Genomic DNA, 19,422 nt, shown 5'->3' on the forward strand with positions numbered 1-19,422 from the left:
TCTCTTTCTTTTCTTTTTTTACTTTTCTCTCTCTTCCCCCGGTCAAAAAAAATAAAATAAAAAATCAATACAGGGTTATAGTGCAGCCTGGGTGTTTTTTTTACACAAAGTGGCTTTCAAGGCACAAGTGCTTGATCTCCCTAACACGGGTCTAATTTAGTACGGTTTTCTTTCTTGCTTTCAGGACGTTTTTAAAAGTGTAACGTATCTGCATACAAGTCGATTCTGCCTCCAATTCCGCACTAAATTTGGGCTAGTTCTGGAAGGTTAACGGTGGCTTTTCTTATTTGAACCCGGAAACATCCCCAGATAAAGAGACGCGTCACTCTTTCTTGATTCGTATCTCTAGGCTGTAAAAGTGTGGACGTATGGAGAGGTGGGTTTGAATCTGATGAAGGGACACAGGATTGGCTGAATTGCAGCTAGGGGTGGAGCCTCTCCGTGCGTGGCGACCAATCAGAAAGCTGAGCTGTTTGTTTCTCTTTATCAGTCTGGTTAGGGTTTTAGCCGCGTTATTCCTCCCGCTTTTGTTGCTCTTCAATGTATCCATTTTTTAGAAATTAGTAAATTGGGGTGGGGGCTGTCTGCGTAGTAGGAAAGTCTATAGCAGTGGGGTGCCATCCTGCCCCAGCCCACCCAAATAGCTTGTAGTTTGGCAAACTTTCTGCAGCTAATTTCAAAGTATATCAGTTGCTAATTCCCTTTTTTATACAAAAAGTAAAGGTAGCTTTGCCATGAGAAAAAGATCAAAAATCTTTATTAAGGCAATGCCGTTACTAGGTCAACTGAAATGCCACAAAATAATGCTCAAGCGTTTCATATGCGCTACCTGGAGATGCCAGGGATTGAACCTGCATGCAAAGGATATCTTCTACCATTGAGCCTCAGTTCTTCCCCTAAATCCCTACACTGAGTACCAGATCACCAAACCAGGAGATAGGCATCTGTGCTTGCTCAGGACAAAATGCTGTGGTGTGGTTTGTGTCATTTAAATGCCTTCAGTCCTTGTTCACAGTTTTTTATAAAAAAAAAAACATTGCAGGGAGAGAAAGCAACCACCAGTGTCTCAGGAGCCATCTGTATACAGGTCCTTTCTCAGAGGTTTCTTCTCCACGTCCCTTTGGAAATCTGGCAGCATGAAGAAGGATGCCCTCATTCCCTTCCCAGTCTCATGCCTGGACTGTTTCAAATGGAAATTGTGGTTGCTTCAATGATAGAGACAGGCAGGTGCAGTCAGCCCATGACACACACTGATGGGTGTTTTTTAGTTCCTCCAGGGACAGTTGAGATGAGAAGATTCAGAACAGGGATTTGCATGGAATATGGGGAGAGGTGGGGAGTGTGCAATGCACTAAAAAGGCAACAAAGCCTTCTAGAGTTTCTCAGCACAACAGTCCTGCTGGATCAGAGCAAAGACCCATCCTTTCAGGTATCCTGCTTCTCACAGAGACAAATGAGATACCTTCAGGAAGTTCGCAAGCAGCACATGAAGGCAACAGGCTCTCCTCTTAGAGTACACATAAATAAACTGGTCTTTGGATATACTGATTCTGATCATGGAGGTCGCACTTTATCATCTTTCCCTCCTTTGGGAAAGGTCCATAACTCAATGGTAGAGCATCTTCCTTGCAGAAGAAGAAGAGTTTGGATTTGATATCCCGCTTTATCACTATCGTAAGGAGTCACAAAGCGGCTAACAATCTCCTTTTCCCTTCCTGCCCCACAACAAACACTCTGAGAGGTGAGTGAGGCTGAGAGACTTCAGAGAAGTGTGGCTAGCCCAAGGTCACCCAGCAGCTGCATGTGGAGGAGCGGGGAAGCGAACCCGGTTCACCAGATTACGAGTCTACCGCTCATAACCACTACACCACGCTGGCTCTGCAAGAAGTCCCAAATTCAATCCCTGCCATCTCCAGGTTGGGCTGGGAGAGATGCCTGCCTGAAACCTTCGGATGCCGCTGCTAGTCGGTGTAAACAGTACTGAACTGGATGAACCAATCATGGTCTGATTCACTATAAGGCACTTTATATATGCCTTAGGTGTGAGTGCTGTTATTTAGGTAACCAAAAGGGCACCATTCTCACAAGAAGGAGATATCAGCATTGTTGTCCATATGAGTTTTCTTGATATTTGCAAATATTCATTGACTTTTAAAGTATATTCCTGTAGTATGGAGACGAAAGGCAGGACCAGAAAAGTGGATTGTGTGAATCCTGAACTAAGAGTAGTAAGAGACTTATACCTTGAGCCTGGAAGGATAAATACCTACTGCCTGAAGACCTCACCATCCTTGCTATATTTGAACACATTTTTTATATGTCAGTTTCATGAGGATACGTATTTGGACATGTAAATGGCTTACATAGATTTATATACAGTGGGCTTGTAACTTATGCCCCCTTTGCATATGTGATTGCAATCTTATACGGGTGAGAGGGAAATAAATAAATAGCTGGAGAGCAGGGAATATCCACAGTTCTCTACTCTGCATTTATTTTCCCCCCTCCAGTTCACTCACTGTGTTTTCTTTGCTTCCTAGCCTCTGCAAAGGTCATGGGAATATCCTGGGAAGCTTCCAGAGCCCTCACACATCTTTTCTAGAACCCGATAAACAGCCCTCTGCCTCATTAGGGGGCATTTCCAGTGGTTCCTGACTTTGCATGGTTTTGCCTTTGCACATGGATCCCCAGAACAGATTCCTTGCATATGTTGTGGGCAAACTGTACAGATGATTATTGTATTATCAATGTGAACTGATGGGAAATTTCCCCTTTTTTCACTCCCCCACCTCTCTGTTTTTCTTAACCTTTCTTTCTTTGTTTTTCTTCATGATGCAAATTCTGGCACTCACAGCTGCAGAAGTATGGACTTGCAACTGGTCAGACCCCCTCTTTGGGGTGTGTGAGATTTTATTTTAATTTTAGTTAAAACATTTGTACCCCTCCTGATGCAGAGAGGTTGCTAAAGGAGGTTATTCCCGGATCAAGCAGAAGAATAAGTCAAATAGCTTTAATCACTCAATAATAAGACAGCAAACAATATTTAGATGAATAGCAGAGACTGGCCACATCTGTTTATTTCAAATAACCATAGGAAGATATTTAACTTCTGAATGGGAAGTGTTTCAAAGCAAGGGTGTTAGTTTGCCTACACACTGCACATAAATTGGCATTCCCTCTATTTCCAGGGTTCAGAGTAGGGGTATCATTGCTTATGTTGCCAAAATGGCACCACCCACATACAAGAATGAGGCATCAGTAAGCATTGGGAAACTTCAAAGTTTGCAGAAGCATGAGAGAATCTTTGGGTGGGGAGACCCAAGAACAGTTGATGAGGACTCAGCTTGCTCAGTGGCTGTAGAATGAAGGTGGAATCCAGTTGGCAAGCCAGAGGGAGAAGGAATGGAAAGGAGGAGCTGGAATCCTGAGCAGGGAGTACCCCAGGCTGCAGCATTCTGTTGCAGGACCCACTTCTGCATTCTGATGCCATCCTCCACCATTTATTGTAGTACATCCCAGAGAGACCCCTTAGAGTACTGCACTTGAGGATCCCAGGGGGCTGCACTGACTTGACAATGCAGCCGTTGATTGAGTCTCGGTTCTGCTCATCGCTCTCTGCTCCTATTCTTCAGTCTCAGCTTCTTCATCGCTGCTATCTGTGAGTGGGAACTCCTGGAGGGCCTTCTGTGTGGTGTAGCTTCTGGTCTGCATGGGGCATTCTTGGCTTAGAATTGCCTTTGGAAGTGGGGTGGGGGTAGTGGGGAGAGACAGGACAAAAAAATATAAGATGCATTGTAAGGTGCCGGCCAAGGGATCTTAAACGCCAGGTCTTTTGCACTGGCTCGGCCCTTCAGGGGGAAAGGTCTCAAAGGTCCTGTTGGCCCCCTGTCCCAGTGAATGACACACTGAGAACCCCTGCCCTAGTACAACCAAATATACAAACGACTCCTCCCTCTGGCGTTGTATTCATAGGCTGTGAGCAACCCATATATATTGTAATAAGAATTTTAAGGTCTTAGATATATATTAATGTTCATAAATGTACCAAGCAAACATGTACATAAATATATAAACCACACGTCTGAAGCAGCACAGGAAGACAGTCCTGAAACCATTTTGACTCCCCAAGCTGACCAAATGTTTCTCTGAAAAGGAGGGAGGAGGTGGAAAAAAAACCTTCCTTGTTACAGGAATTTAGTAATCACCATTTCAAAGGGTGACAGACTACCAGGAAAAGACTACCAGGAAAGGCAGTCAGATAAGGCATTATCAGGTAACCTGGCAGACAGGAAAAACAACAACATTCAAATTTCTGTTGTAAGACCACCTTTTCTGTGATGTAGGTATGATGTTTGTGGGGGGTGGTCTTGGGTTACACCCCTTCTGTGATGTATGTATGATGTATGGAGGAGTGGTCTTGAGCTCCAGGGCAGGGAAATTAAAATGTCTATAAAAGGGCAGGCACACCTTTGTTCTGGGTCCTCCTCCTTTCCTGTATGTGAGGGGAGCACCCTGTTGCAACAGATCAATAAAGATCAGGCTTACTAGCTGCTTTGCTTCTAAAGATTCTCTGGTTGGCCTCTGTTATTTTCTCCTACCAATAGCGAACCCACGTAAGGACTCTATGCTGGCTCTTGGATACTCCATAAGGGAAAAAGGGCAGATTGCTTTTGTTTACAACAATATAAAGCACACAACTTCCCCCAAAGAACCCTGGTTTGTCCCACACAGAGCCACAGTGCCCTGTACCCTTACCATGCTTTGGGGAGGCTTTGCTCATGCTTTAAGCGTATGATCAGCACATAGCCAGAGTTGCACCCGTGCCACACGCAGGCTGCTGTTAATGGGTGCTCTGGACATAGCAGCCCAGATGGAAAGAAGGGAGGAAGGCATGGTTGGAGTTTCAATAATTAACAGACTAGCCTTAAAGAAACAGAGTGTGCACATGTTTGCTCACTTTTGCAGATCACCCAACAAGAAGCTACTCACAATCATCTTTTCTATTTGCAAGAGAGGCACAGGCTATGCATAGATATCTCAATCTGTCCTACAGAGGGAGCAATGCTGGAGGCACAAAATGTCATGCCCCCCCCCTTCCTTGGAGGTTGCTTCTGGCAGTTTCAATTTTGCACAGAATTGTCACACGGAGAGATCATCGTAAGCCCCTGCATGAATTTGACTTTATAATATTTTCGGACTTCCGGGTTGGCGCCATCGCCGAATGGCGGACTCCCTCCGAGCTCCGGAGGGAGTCGGCTCGGCAGGGGCTGGGTCCTACCGCGCCGGCGACGCGGGGACCCTTAAAAACCACGGGCACGGGGCCCGTGGACATGGGGACTCGGCTGGTACCGTCAGCGCCCTCCCGACTCGTGAAGGAGCCTTTTTAAAGGCTACGGATCGGGTGCCTGGGAGTGGCGTGGTACTTTGAGTCTATCGCTTCCCCTGCCGAGTGCAGCCGCATGCCATTCGTCGGAGAGCGCTGGCTTCTTCCATTTGAAATTCGGACATTTAACAAAAACCCGTGAGTAATTGGGTAACCGGGTACAAAAGGAGGGGGGAAAAAAAAGGAATTTTTTTTTTTTTTCGGATTCGGCACGAGCGGGGGGGATCTAAAAAGGAAGTCAGTCCCCTCCCTGATTGTAAACATGCTAAAACAAGGACTGAGAAACCAAGATCAATTCAGAAGTTTATTGCTGACTAAAAATACCAAATTCCACGATGGAATCATTACAAGAATTGTGCTGGAGGAGAGTCGAGGGTGAGAGGGAAAAGGCAACCCCCCCCCCGGGAACCGGGGCGATTCAGAGAACCTGGCGGAGAGAGATGGAGAGTTTGACAGCTGTCAAAGTAGCTGTCAAATCTTGAGAATACAAAGAGGACTTTGCTACAAGTACTTTGCTGGTTAATTTTGATACAATTGGATATAAATATGGATACAAAATGTCGGGTGGAAAAAGAAACAACAATTTGACTTTTGGATGAGAGGACACAAAGTTATTGCAATCCCTCTAGAGGGGCTTTGGGACATTACAAGCGGCGTATATGGAAAACTACTCTGGGATGTGTACTACTGGTCTTAGCTCCTGGGAAAGTAGCAAAACTGAAATATTTGTTTTGTCTACAGAGGTGACAACACAATAGAATCTTTCTATTTAAGTAAGCTCCTGAATAACAAACCTCTGTAGAGATACTAGATTTCAGAATAAGAATGGTTTTGCAGCTGAACAAGATAGAAACCTGAGAAAGTAAGAAACAAAAGAGTAAAGGACCAACTACGCCACGGCAAGAACAATGGGAGGAGTAACAATGATCAAGGGAAATTAAAGGCCTCGATTAGACTGGACTTTTGAAATTAAACATTATCAAAACAAGTAAATTTAAAGAAAACCGGCAAGATGAATTGAGAAAGTTTGGCTGTGGACTTGAGACCTCCAGGCCGACAACATACAGACTGATGGACATAGGGAATCTAAACCGGGGAAGGGAGGGGGAATTCTAGAATCCAAAGGCTATGTAATCAACTTCTGGAACCTTCTTCTATTTTCTATCTTTTAAATTTTTTTTTTTATATATAACTTTGGTATTTTGATTTAACAAGTTTTGGAAAAAAAAAGAAAAGGGGGAATTCGTGGAAGGAAACGGGGTAGATTTTGGGGAAAAAAATCTTTGTTCTATTTTGTTAAAGGTGAGGAGTGATGTTAAGATTGTAATTTAAATTGGCTATTAGGCATAACATATTAGGTTAAATTGGGAATGAGAACTTGTGGAACCAACGTAGGGAAAGGGGAATACAGTCGGGAGGGGAAGGAGGGAGTCCCAGAAAGAAGGTTATGAAAATAAGGGTTTAAAATTGGTCTCTTTTCTTTCTTTTTTTTCTTTATCTTTTCTATCTTCTTTATTCTGTTATTATTGGAAATTTTAATAAATATGATTAAAAAAAAAAAAAAAAAAAGACTTTATAATATTTTCTTAATTGGGATTCACTTTGAAAATTCATACCAAACCTTTCGATCAGATTATTTGCAAGGCAGCTTGCCAGTCCGAAGAATACAAAAACCTCCATCCCAGCCACCTTTAGTCCCGTGGCTGGTGAATGTGGCCAGAGTGTGCTCAGTTCTGAAATCCTGGGGCAACTCCCCGTTGTTCTTTCTGACAAGGAGGGGTTAAGCAAGCTCACTGCATCTGCACTTTCTCTGGCCAATGGATGGGGCAAAACAGGACCTCCCCTTTCCATGATGAATTTCCTGGGAAGTTCAGCCTCTCAGTCATCTCTTCTGCAGAGAGGGATGTTACCCTTTTCTCCCTTGAAAAATAGATTGATCTGAAGGTGGAAGTTGGAAGAGTTACACTTTCCCCCTCCTCCTCTTTCAGCTCTATGTGTTTCTTAAGTTCCAGATTAATTCTACTGGATCCACATTTTCTACAGGATCCAGCAGCAGTCTCCCAATGCTCTTTGCTCCCCTGGTTAATGGCACAGGCCAGAGTGGATATTTTAGCTGCTTACGTTTGGACTTCACCTGCTGGAATTTCCCCCCTTTTGATATTACTTTTGGTTTATTGGTTTCAGATGCTGGTAGGCACCTTGGAAACATTACGGAAAGGTGGGGTCCAAAATGTTTAATATAAATAAACAAGAAGACTAGGAACCCTTTGGATTCGGTCAGCTGACTCCCTCGGGGGTGAACTTACAATCTTCTCCTCCTTAGCTGGTGGGCTCCGCAGGAACCAGCAGAGAGGGGCATATGCAAGGTTGATCCCTCCAATGATGACCATCAGCCAGGGAAAGCCAATGACCCGTACAAGAGAACCCCCTATAGAGGGACCTGCAAGCAAAGAATAATATCAATGCTTAGTTAATTCAGTGAGCTAAGTGCATTCAGGCTGTGCAGTAAATTCTGTTTTCAACATTCAGTGTCCTTCAAAAGCTATGCAGTATTCAGAGACAGCGGGCTGATTGGGAGCTGGTGGGGGGATGAAGACAACTTTACAAATTACAACTTGCATCTGTTCTGAGGTTGGGCAAGGGACACAACAGACTCTCTGAGGTGACTTTTTGTTTTGGCAAATTACGGTTGAAATTAGAAAAAAAAAGCCAAATGTTCTACTGCAGCCTGAGGACCCCTCCAGATGTCCTTTTCTATCACACATTCTTGATGGTTTGTGTTCATGATGCTGTCGGAGCAGTCATAAGCCAGCATGGTGTATTGGTTGGAGTTAAATATTTAAAAGCTAGAAAAGAACAGCACATGGGCGCAACCGATAGGCAAAGAAACCACAAGGCGGCTGAGTAGTCATCCATACCAAAAGCAAAGCCCATGCAGAAGGCCACGTCAGCAATGGCATAGACACTGCCGTAGACAGAGGTGTGGCGAAGGTCCACCAAATATCCCATGATCGGCATCATTGAAGAATCCACCATACCTATTCCCAGAACAAAAGGGGGGGGGGAAATGCCATGAGACGTAGTATTTAACCATAGCCCAGGTTTCAAACCACATGTGATTATTGTTCTGAAATATTAATATTATTATATTATATTCAGTGCTTTTTTTCTAAAAAAAATGTTTAGGGGTACTCTCATTTTGACTCAAGAAAATCACCATTTTATAGTTCAAATCGGGGGAAATAAATACAGTAAATGGACAAAAGAACAAAGATTTACAAAATGTTTAGGGGTATGCGTATCCCTGCGTATCCCCCAGGAAAAAAGCACTGATTATATTAATGAATCCCTGTGAAACATTGTGAAGCAATCATATATAGGTATAATTTTATTGTACCTAAGCTGGGATAAAAAAAATATCTCCACTTAACATTTATTGGTTGGTAGATATGGTGCTTACGAAATAACTGCAACAAATGACCCCAAAATACATTGCCTCCCCCGTTTTCTTAACACACTACATTTATGCAATTCAGTCTTGAAGATATATTCCAAGCAGACCTTTTGAATTACCCTGGGAATTTTCCCTGGCATATAGAGGCAAAGGCTTGTATTAGTCATACTCAGAGTACTGAGAAATTAATGAGGACAACAAATTTAGGTCCATGAATTTCAGTGGGTCTACTCTGTGTATGACTAACATTCGATACAACCCAAAATCTTTGCCCTGCCCCATCACAAAAAGCTGAAATGGCAACTCTGAATAACCCATCTGTTGACTCCTCTTAAGATCCTTACTTGTGAGTCAGATGCAAAAAGTCAACTAAACTAGAATGCGTTTCCTGGTCCAGCATGCATTGTTTGTTTGTTTGTTTGTTTGTTCTCTTATCCCAATGTTGCAGTCACCCTGTCTCTGCAGTGCAGGCTGAGGATGAACACAAAGCTGAGACGCAGAAGGCCAGGTGTCTATCAAAGGAACGTATTTCTGTTATACCGATAGCAAAGTGACAACACAGTCCTCTGAGGTTTCCCTTCTCAGGTTACAGAGTATGCTTTCAAGATAATCTGGGTTAGAGTGGAGGGGAAATTTGAGATTTGTAGATGGTTGGCAAGCAGGAGCTTTGTAGGGTTCCAGCATGCAGTTTGCTTTTGGGAAACTGATGCAGCTTTAAAGACTAGGGACTCAGGTACACTCGTCAATTACCGTATTTTTCCGTCTATAAGATGCCCCCATGCATAAGGGCATGCATACTATTTTGGGGGACTCAGATTTAAGAAAATGGGGGGAGATGGCCCAGAGTATGACACCCCCTAATTTTTGACATTCTTTTATAGGAAAAAAACGTAGTCTTATACATGGAAAAATACGGTATATTCTTATAACTGCGTTATAAACATGCGACAGCAGATGGCATTGAGGGGCAGTGATCTGTCGTTAAGAGTTTGTAGAACATGTTTTCCTGTAGCGTTTTCTTTATCTGTGTAGATCCAGCCAAAGACTGCAATATTTTTACTGAATTCGGAGTCCCAACCCCAAATGGGTCACATTTTTGCCCTGATTTTGAAGTCCCCCTGACCTAAAGTTCAGGGGATATATTTGTAAACATGTATTACGAAAATATCATTTATCTCCAGTATTCAGATTTCACAAGGGAGTGAACCCTATAAAAGGCAAGTCTTGGGAATTCAAGCTGCTCAGGATGAAAGGCAGGGAACTCTTCCATTCCTGCAGTACCTGTTCCTTTCAGCTTCCTTCTCTCTTCTAGAGTAGAAGTCTCTACTGTCTGCAGTTATCACCATTAAAAAGGCAACAGTTTTTCTAGACTTGCTCAGCTCCTGCTGCTGCAGAATATAAAGGGCCAAGGGCCCTGTCTCATCCATATTTATGACCCCTGTTATTCCAGGGACTTCCTGAGGCAAACTATTTATTGAACAACCATCCTCATTTAACAATGTAAGAACAGCCTGCTGGAACAGTGTTTGGCTTGCACAAAGCTAATGCAGAGGTTCAGTCTTTATTTAGCATTATTCTTTCATTCCACACCTTTTAATGCACCTCCCTGTCACTTTTCAAACTCCAATTCTTTTAAAAAGTAGATTTGTTGCACAAGCGCTTTAATCCAGTTTAATTGTGCAAACCTAAATTGGCACAATGCACTCGAATCCCTCCCACAAAATAGTGGCAGTCTGGAGGTATCTCAAGTGTGGACAATCAAGGGACAAACCTGGTGGGCTCCTGGCCAGAACAAGGATAGGTCCCCTCTGATGATTGAAGTGCCTGTCCAGGCAGGACGATAGTGACCTCCCCTCCAGCCCTTCTCAAAATCCAAGAGCCTGCAGACAGTGCATGTGTGCTCATCCTGGACTGCACCACTTTGGATTGCAGGTGGGGGTATTGTGGGAGGGAATGCTTTCTTCATGTCAAACCCCACACACACCTAGAAAAGCTGCATATCCAGGAGAAGACTGTCCCATGACCTTTCTTCCTGGCATGCTAAGCTGGATCTTTCATTTTAACTCCAAGCCTGCAATTTCCCCACCAGCCTTTCTAAAGCTGTTTGGCTGTTTTTCAACATGCGTTTTTGCTCTATGTGTTTGCTGTGGACGACTTCAAAACCTTACCAAGGGCAAAGCCAACCCCACCATTAGGCCCGATGAGTCCATAAAGATTTTGAGCCAGGGGGACCTGTAGAATGAAAGAAATGAGATTGGGGTAAGGCCTGGAAAGGACAATAAAAGCCAAAGCAGTGCCCTGCCTCTTATTTCCTTTACAGCATGGGTAGGCAAACTAAGGCCCAGGGGCCGGATCCGGCCCAATCGCCTTCTAAATCTGGCCTGCGGACGGTCCAGGAATCAGCATGTTTTTACATGAGTAGAATGTGTCCTTTTGTTTAAAATGCATCTCTGGGTTATTTGTGGGGCATAGGAATTCATTCATCCCCCCCCCTTCAAAATATAGTCCAGCCCCCCACAAGGTCTGAGGGACTGTGGACCGGCCCCCTGCTGAAAAACTTTGCTGAGCCCTGCTTTACAGACTTAAAAGCATGGATATGTGAGTTCAACACCTGGATATGAAATGAGAGCACTGGTGGAGGAATGGGGGGGCAGGGGAAGCGCACCCCCGGCACCATCAGGGAGGGGGTGCCGTTGCAGCCGCCCCCCATGGGCACACGCTGCACGCCCCCACTGGCGGCGCACCACGCCCCCAGGACGCATGCCCTGCCCCGCAGGGCAGCGCACCACATCCCAGGATACACACCCCGCCCTGTGGGGGGTGCGCCAGACACGCCCCCGCCTGCTCTCCCCCCCCCCCCGGTGCCAGAGCAGGCAGCTTCACCACTGAATGAGAGAACACATCTCAATCCAACATGACGACTCAGGTACCAAGCATGACATTGATTAGGAGTCTTGCGACAAAAACGTCACAGTGTGGAGTGTCCCAGCAAGCCAGCCATGGCCCATCCCAGGATACTCCAGCCCTTCAGCTAATCTGTTTCTTGAAGGGAAGGTGCCCGGGACGGTCCTGGCCCTGGCCCTATAGGCCTTGGTGGAAGAGAAGGCTCTTCCAGGGGTTTCCTGCTGGATAGCCTCGGATCCAGAAGTCGTCTGATCTTCTGCAGCATGTTCAAGGTCACGCTCCTGCTGCTTATCTGGTGAGTCTGCAGCGTCTGACTCTGTGCCTGGATTGCTGCTGGTTTCATGGGTCATGACATGGGGAGTGCTTAAACCACAGTTTCCTGGTTTGGACATGGTAGGAAACCATGGCTTGACAATTCATATGTAAAGATGGGCATGGAAGGAGATGGGCTATGACTTTTATTCATCACTTGAGCAAACCACTGTTTATTGGAGAGAAACCTAAGTCTGAATTGGGCTACTGCCTTACTATTTGGGTGGGTGGGGGGTGGATTTTGCTCTCCTGGTGGATCATCGGTCTTCATTTCATAGGACAGAAAATACTTGACTAGTCTGCTGCCACCAAATTCTCTTCCAGGATTCCTTTCCCACTCATAACACAGATGGCCAGAGTTAAGCTGGCCCTGCGGCTTCTTGGCCTGGCTCCCCATTACAGCTGATTTCTCTGCATGTCAGCCATGGAATACAGATTCACTGGTGTACTCACGCAAAGGAGGCTGACTCCCACTACCACCATCCCAATCAGTGAGCAGAGCCACCTATAAAGAAAAGGCAATCGGTGAGAGAGAGATCCGAGCATGATCTGAAGGGCACAGCAACCTTTCTGAAGCTAAGCAGGTTGAATAAAACTGACAATCTCATGCTGCTGTCACACAGATCTACGATGACACCACACTTGGAATACTATGTGCAGTTCTGGTTGTACATCTCAGAAAGGGTACTGTTGACCCAGAAAAGGGAAAGAAGGGGGCAAACAGGGGGCTGGATTTGCAGCCCTACAAATAAAGGTTACGTTTGACGTTATTTCATTTAGGAAAAAAACAGCATGAAAGGGGAAGCCTTTATTAAACTTGGCATGCAAAAAGTCCAAGGCTGGATTGCTGCTTCCAGTCAGCATCCGGGATGGATGGGGCAACGGCACGAATAGTTTTTTAAGGCAAGTCCTGTGTTTCCCAAAAGTCATAAAAGTGACTCATGGATTTGCAGGATTCAAACATCTTTGGGCTCCTCCACTTACCGCCCCATTTTGTTGGCTAGCATCCCAAAGAGGTTGGTACCAATGAGGTAAGACAGGCTAGCAGGCAAGAAAGCTACCCCTGCAAAACAGAGAAGCATCAGTCTGAAATAAAGGCACATGGCATTTTCTGCAAAGGGACAGAATGACCTTGCAGAACTCTCCTTAAATCCCTGTCACGTGCAGAGATACATAAATGCAGCAGCGGACACCTACAGGAGGCCAATCCTCTAACAATGGTCAGGGACAATAGGTCTTGTTAAACCAATACGTATGCATTGAAGAAATTTCCCTATATATATATTTATTTATTTATAGAGTTGGGGAGGGACAAGATTTTAAAATGGGATGAAACATATTTGCAGAGGACCGGTCTAACAATGGGTATGAGCCATCATAACAAAATGAAACCTCCAGCTATAATGGTGTTATTGGCTGAATACCAGTTGCCAGATGGGAAACCCAGCCAGATGGGCGGCATATAAAAATAATAACATTACTTATTATTATTATTATTATTATTATTATTATTATTATTATTACTACTATTATTATTATTATTATTATTAGCCACTTCCTCTCCAAACTGCACAGGTATCATGTTCTCAAAACTCTGGTGGGTATCTCATTCACAAACACAGATTCCCAGCTATCAGGAGACCATTCCCTAAACATGGCCTTCAAGCTCTGCTTGTGGGATTTCAATAGTAATAATAATAATGTATTTGTACTCTGTCCATCTGACTGGGTTGCCCAGTCTGAATAGCATCTGAATAGCCACAACTGGAAAGTGGATGATTGACCAAATGAGCCATCCAGTAAGGCTATTCCTAAGTACTCTTAAGGGGAGAAAGAGGGGCATGTACAATAAAAAAACTAGATTCCATGTTGCCAATTGTGGTGAAAGGTGGGACTAGACTTCCCCACTACTAGCTCCCTGAATGTTGTTGAACTATAACCCCCACCAGCTCCATCCAGCATAGGCAGTTGTCAAGGATGATAGGAGATGTAGTCAAACAACATCTTCAGAGCCCATTTGGGGGGAGGCTCCTATGTCTTCTTGTTTTGAAGGTATTATGGGATAATCTTACCCCTAGCTCCTTTGATCATTTGCAAAATCTTGGCTGAGATATACTCCTATCTCTCTGAATCCCTGGGCATCATAGATATTCCATACCTAAGTTGTATTCAAAACAAGTTCCATGGCAGACCCCTTTTTTAAACTAGTCCATATTAAACCAACCCATTTCCTCCCTCACTCCAGCCTCATGCTCTGGACCAAGAGAACAGCAATTTGATCTGCAGTTATAATTAAATCCAAATCAAATATTTGACAGGCTGTCAGTTGGCAGTTGCTTAGCTTTAATTTACTCTCCTCCGGCTTACAAATGTGTTGCAGGCACCTCTGTTTGCCTGGATATGTCACAGCATCCTTATTGAAACCCAGCCATTTGTGTTTAATTTCCTCTAAGATAAACCCTTATGTTTATCTTGCCAGTGCTCTGGGAAAATCCATGCTCTTCTGCTTGTGAAACACCAGGTTAGGCAAATAAAAGCAATAATTGAAAAATGCTCTGTGCCAATAGTTCAAAAATACTCAAAATGATGATGATGTCATTCGTCAGCCTTAAGAACGTATGATAAACCAGGTCAAAGGCCCATCTAGTCCAGCATCCTGTTCTCACAGTGGCTAACCCAGGCACCCCCAACCTTCAGCCCTCCAGATGTTTTGGACTACAATTCCCATCATCCCTGACAACTGGTCCTGTTAGCTAGGGATCATGGGAGTTGTAGGCCAAAACATCTAGAGGGCCGCATGTTGGGAATGCCTGGGCCAACCAGATGTTGCTGCAAAGACCACAAATGCAACCTGAGTGCAACAGCACTCCCTCCACTTGTTAACACAGTTATTTTTACTTATTCATTCTGGATTGCTGCCTGGATGTTGGCATCTTTACTGTTAAAAAGGTAAAAAGGTAACGGACCCCTGGACGGTTAAGTCCAGTCAAAGAGGACTATGGGGTATGGCGCTCATCTCGCTTTCAGGCTAAGGGAGCCAGCATTTGTCCACAGACACTCTTTCCGGGTCATGTGGCCAGCATGACTAAACCGCTTCTGGTGCAACGAAACACCATTATGGAAACCAGAGCACACGGAAATGTCATTTCCCTTCCCACCTCAGCGGTACCTATTTACCTACTTGGACTGGTGTGCTTTCGAACTGCTACGTTGACAGGAGCTGGGACAGAACAACAGGAGCTCACCACCATTTCATGGATTCAAACCACCAACCTTCCGATCAGCAAGAGCAAGAGGCTCAGTGATTTACACGACAGTGCCACCCACGTACTGTTACAGCTGTTACAATCTACTTGCTCATTGTTAGGTTTTATCTACTGGACTGGAACCATGTTTAATTAATCAGGCTTAAGGTTCCATTGTACTCATAGAATCATAGAACTGTAGAGTTGCAAGGGACCATCTAGTCCAACCCCCTGCAATGCAGGAATCTCAACTAAAGCATCCAAGACAAATGGCCATCCAACCTCTGCTTAAAAACCTCCAAGGAAGGAGAGTCCACTACCTCCTAAGGGAGCCCATTCCACTGTCAAACATCTCTTACCATCAGAAAGCTACTCTTAACATTTAGTCAGAATCTCCTTTCTTGTAACTTGAATCCATTGATTTGAGTCTTACAGTCCGGATCAGAAGAAAACAAGCATGTAAAGCCCTTGAGATGTTTGAAGATGGCTCTCCTCTCACTCTCCTCTTTTTCAGGTTAAACATGCCCAACTCCCTCAACTGTTCCTCATAAGGCTTGCTCCATATGAGCTGGGGCTATTTATTATTTTATTGCCCTTAGTTATTTATTTATTGCATTCATATATCACTTTTTTCTACAAGGAGTTCAAGGTGGCATACATACATGGTTCAATAACAACCAACACTCAGGTCTATTGATTTCAGTAGGTCTACTAGTAGGACTAACATTGGATACAACTCAATGACTGGCTCAGGATCACACAGTGGACAACTATAACAAGCAGGGATTTGAACCAGTGTGCCAGTAACCCAGCTGATGTGTACGTGTATCTCACACATGATGGGAAGTGACTGAGAGTTGACAGAGTGCTAGGCTCCAGAGCAGAGGCCTATAAGGTTCTCCACTGTTCATGAAGGGGTAGAAGTCTGGGGGGATAGGCTGACAAGAAAGGATAAAAAGTTCTCAAACAACTCCAGCTCCAGCCCTTATGGAGCAAGTTGTCATCTTGGAGCTATCCAAGGTCCCTCAGTACCAATCTGGTCGTACCCAGATGTCCCTTGTTCTGCATAGTCTCCTGTTCATGGTCCAAACAAGGCAACTGCCCTGAAAAGAGAGCAGTGGGATCTTTGCCACTAATGCAGAGATGAGGAATCAGCAGCCTTCCATATGTAGTCAGATTTCATCTCCCATCAGCCCCAGGCAGCAGTGATCAGGAATAGTAGTAGTCTAGCAACATCTTATCCTCAATTTCAGAATAACGATTCCTCTTTCTTCTTCCCATGTTTCACGGGTTCTGTGTCTCTCGTTTGTAACATCCTTCTCATCCTTCTTTGCTCCACTGCTTGTTCTTAGAAGCGAACAGAAAGGTCATGCTCACAGGCCCTTATTTAGCCAAGGCTTCCTGCTGACTAACTGGTAGTTAACTTGATTAGTGGCTCTCGGGAGCACTACTGAGCCTAGGCAGCAATTTAATTTGGGAAGAAAGCATAGCTGAGAGCACCCCCCCAGGCCCCTCCTCCCCAAATTGAATTTCGGGGGGGGGGGCGTTTTACAGAAAAGGTAGGCAATTTCATCTCATTATCCAGTCTCCAAGGCAGCACATAATTGCCATGTACCGAGTCACCCTTCCTGTGCCTCCGAAGATACCTTTGTTGTTGCTATTTTAAATCTGTAGGTGCACCTTCAAAAGCCATGTTGTTTGATATGGTTATGTTGGCGGGGGTGGGTTCCTCTTGAAGTTAGCAGTTGGAGGCATGGGTGGAAAAGTGCTCTCACACCTAGTTGCACGCAAAACCATGCACATTCAGGCCCAAGTCATTTTACTAGCTAAGGTGAAGATAATGCCCCATCTATTCCATATATTGAAGCCAAGTGGACTGCAAGTTGACTCTTGGGGCACTTCCAGACTGCAGCTATTTTCAGATAGGATTAAATCACACATTGGCAAATTCATGGTGTGCAATTAATCAGCCTTCCCAGTCTTGCAAAGCGGACCAATTTCCGAAAAGATCACAGCATTTGTGATAAGGAGAGTGATGAGGAAAGGTAGTAGAAAGTGTGGGATAATGCTAGCATTGACAGAATGTTGTTTAACCTCTCCACACACACACACACACACACACACACACACAACCACAATCAAAACAGGTGTTCATTAAATAGCCAACTGCATCTAACTCCACACAAAAGGAATCAAAATGAATGCTCAGTAAATAGCCAACCTCTTCTAATCTCTCTGGAAACAAATTAGAATGAATTTTCATTAAATAGCGAACATTGTCTAATCTCCCTGGAAACAAATCAGAATGAACTCTCAAATAAATAGGTTGTCTCAAAGTCCTTTTACCTCAAGGCTAGTGATGGGAGTGTCTAACCCATGGGTAGGCAAACTAAGGCCCGGGGGCCAGATCTGGCCCAATCGCCTTCTAAATCTGGCCTGCGGACGGTCCAGGAATCAGCATGTTTTTACATGAGGAGAATGTGTGCTTTTATTTAAAATGCATCTGTGGGTTATTTGTGGGGCTTAGGAATTTGTTCATTCCCCCCCCCCCAAAATATAGTCTGGCCCCTCACAAGGTCTGAGGGACAGTGGACCGGCCTCCTGCTGAAAAAGTTTGCTGACACCTGGTCTAACCTGCACACCTGAGGACAGCAGGTTAACAAAGCAGAATGCATGGCACACAGAGCCCTAGAATGGCTAGGGAGCTCAAGAGGAATGGCAGGGGGCTGCTGCTGCTGACCCCCATCCCAACACCTGCCACCCAAGAATTGCCCCCCCCCAAGACCTCACAATCACCTGAAAGTCACTCCTTGGCTACTTCAGACCCCCTTTGGCTAAAGGCTAGTGGCCTTTGCCAACTGATAGCCAGGAAGGATATGAAAAGGAACCTACCCAGTTGCCACTCTGGGGAGCACATGGTTTGCATCATCCAAATGGGCAAAGTGGCTTCGAGGATCGCAACCCCCATGTTGGCAAAGCAGATTGAGCCTGGAGGGAGATGAGAGATACCTGCATGGTCACCATTCTTGTTAAGAAAGCAAAAGGCAAAGCAATCCCCCATCAGCCCTGACCATTGTCCATGCCAGCGGTGGCTGATGGGAGTTGGGTTTCCAACAGCATTTGGAGGGCTATAGCTTCCCCACACCTGGTGCAGAGAATCCCAGAAGCTCCAGAAGTAGTATATTTTGAAGTCCCTTTTGGCAATATGAATTAATAAATAATCAGAATACAAATAAGTTCCCGCCGATGCCCAGAGGTAAAGGAATTCTGGAATAAAATCCTAAAGGTTATTAATGAGCTGTTTAAAGTGAAGCTTCCAATAGACTTTGATTTCATGACAGTGGGTATACTTGGAAACATGGCTATAGAGAAAGGGGACCAGTTTACTTTCAAAGCTATGATATTAGCGGGAAAGGCAACGATAGCTTTAGGTTGGAAAGATAAAGAAAAATGGACAGTAGAGGCATGGAATAGTTATTTGTTTGAACTTATTCAGTTGGACATTGTCGCAGTAATGTCACAGGAAACATCGTGGAAGGACAAGTCCACCATGATAAGGAACAGATGGAACTCCTATCTTCAATGGATAGAAACTACTGGAACAAAAGACATTTGGTGGAAACTAAAGACGCTATGCCTGTGTCTGAGGATGATTGTTTGAACCCTTCCAACAGATATGGGGGGGGGGGGAGGGAGGGGAAGGGGAAATTGTACGGGAAATTTTAAAACTGGAAGGAGATAATGTATGTAAAAAGCCTGAAATAATAATAACAACAATAAAAAAACAAATAAGTTCTCCCCGCAAATGAAAATGGGGACCTCCCTATTCTCAACCCAACAGATCTTGTTTCTTTCCACTGTTTCCCTCGGCATGTATTTCATTGAAAGAATCAAACGTTCAAAGTGACAAAACCAGTAGAATCAGAGGCGCAAAGGTTCACTAAAACAGGGGAGGCTCACCTGCAGCCAGGGCTGGCCCAAGACGTTTTGCTGCCCCACACAAAGGGGAAAATGCCTCCCCCTTCAATGTACAGAAGGTGAATGAAATGGCAGGTGAATCTGACTTCAACAAGGTGGTGAGGCATCCTTCTCCACCACACCTAAGGTAGCAGGAGGACCTTTAC

General features: G+C 44.7%; 1 protein-coding gene across 2 annotated transcripts in view; it reads right to left on the bottom strand.

The window, feature by feature from the left end:
- Window positions 1–2,995: 2,995 nt before the first annotated feature.
- The window catches only part of SLC18A1 (solute carrier family 18 member A1), a 45,154-nt gene continuing 28,727 nt past the window's right edge, over window positions 2,996–19,422 (bottom strand). For both annotated transcript variants that reach the window (XM_080982467.1, XM_080982468.1), the window contains exons 10-16: window positions 18,191–18,286; window positions 13,038–13,116; window positions 12,507–12,558; window positions 11,006–11,069; window positions 8,302–8,421; window positions 7,690–7,823; window positions 2,996–3,735 (exon numbers count right to left, since the gene is read on the bottom strand). In XM_080982467.1, coding sequence (XP_080838593.1) covers window positions 3,622–3,735; window positions 7,690–7,823; window positions 8,302–8,421; window positions 11,006–11,069; window positions 12,507–12,558; window positions 13,038–13,116; window positions 18,191–18,286 — 659 coding nt within the window. In that variant the 3' untranslated portion in view covers window positions 2,996–3,621. The remainder of the gene's footprint in view (window positions 3,736–7,689; window positions 7,824–8,301; window positions 8,422–11,005; window positions 11,070–12,506; window positions 12,559–13,037; window positions 13,117–18,190; window positions 18,287–19,422) is intronic.

The sequence above is a fragment of the Podarcis pityusensis genome, assembly GCF_964106645.2.
Source record: "Podarcis pityusensis genome assembly, chromosome: 15".
In the NCBI taxonomy this organism is placed as follows: Eukaryota; Metazoa; Chordata; class Lepidosauria; order Squamata; family Lacertidae; genus Podarcis; species Podarcis pityusensis.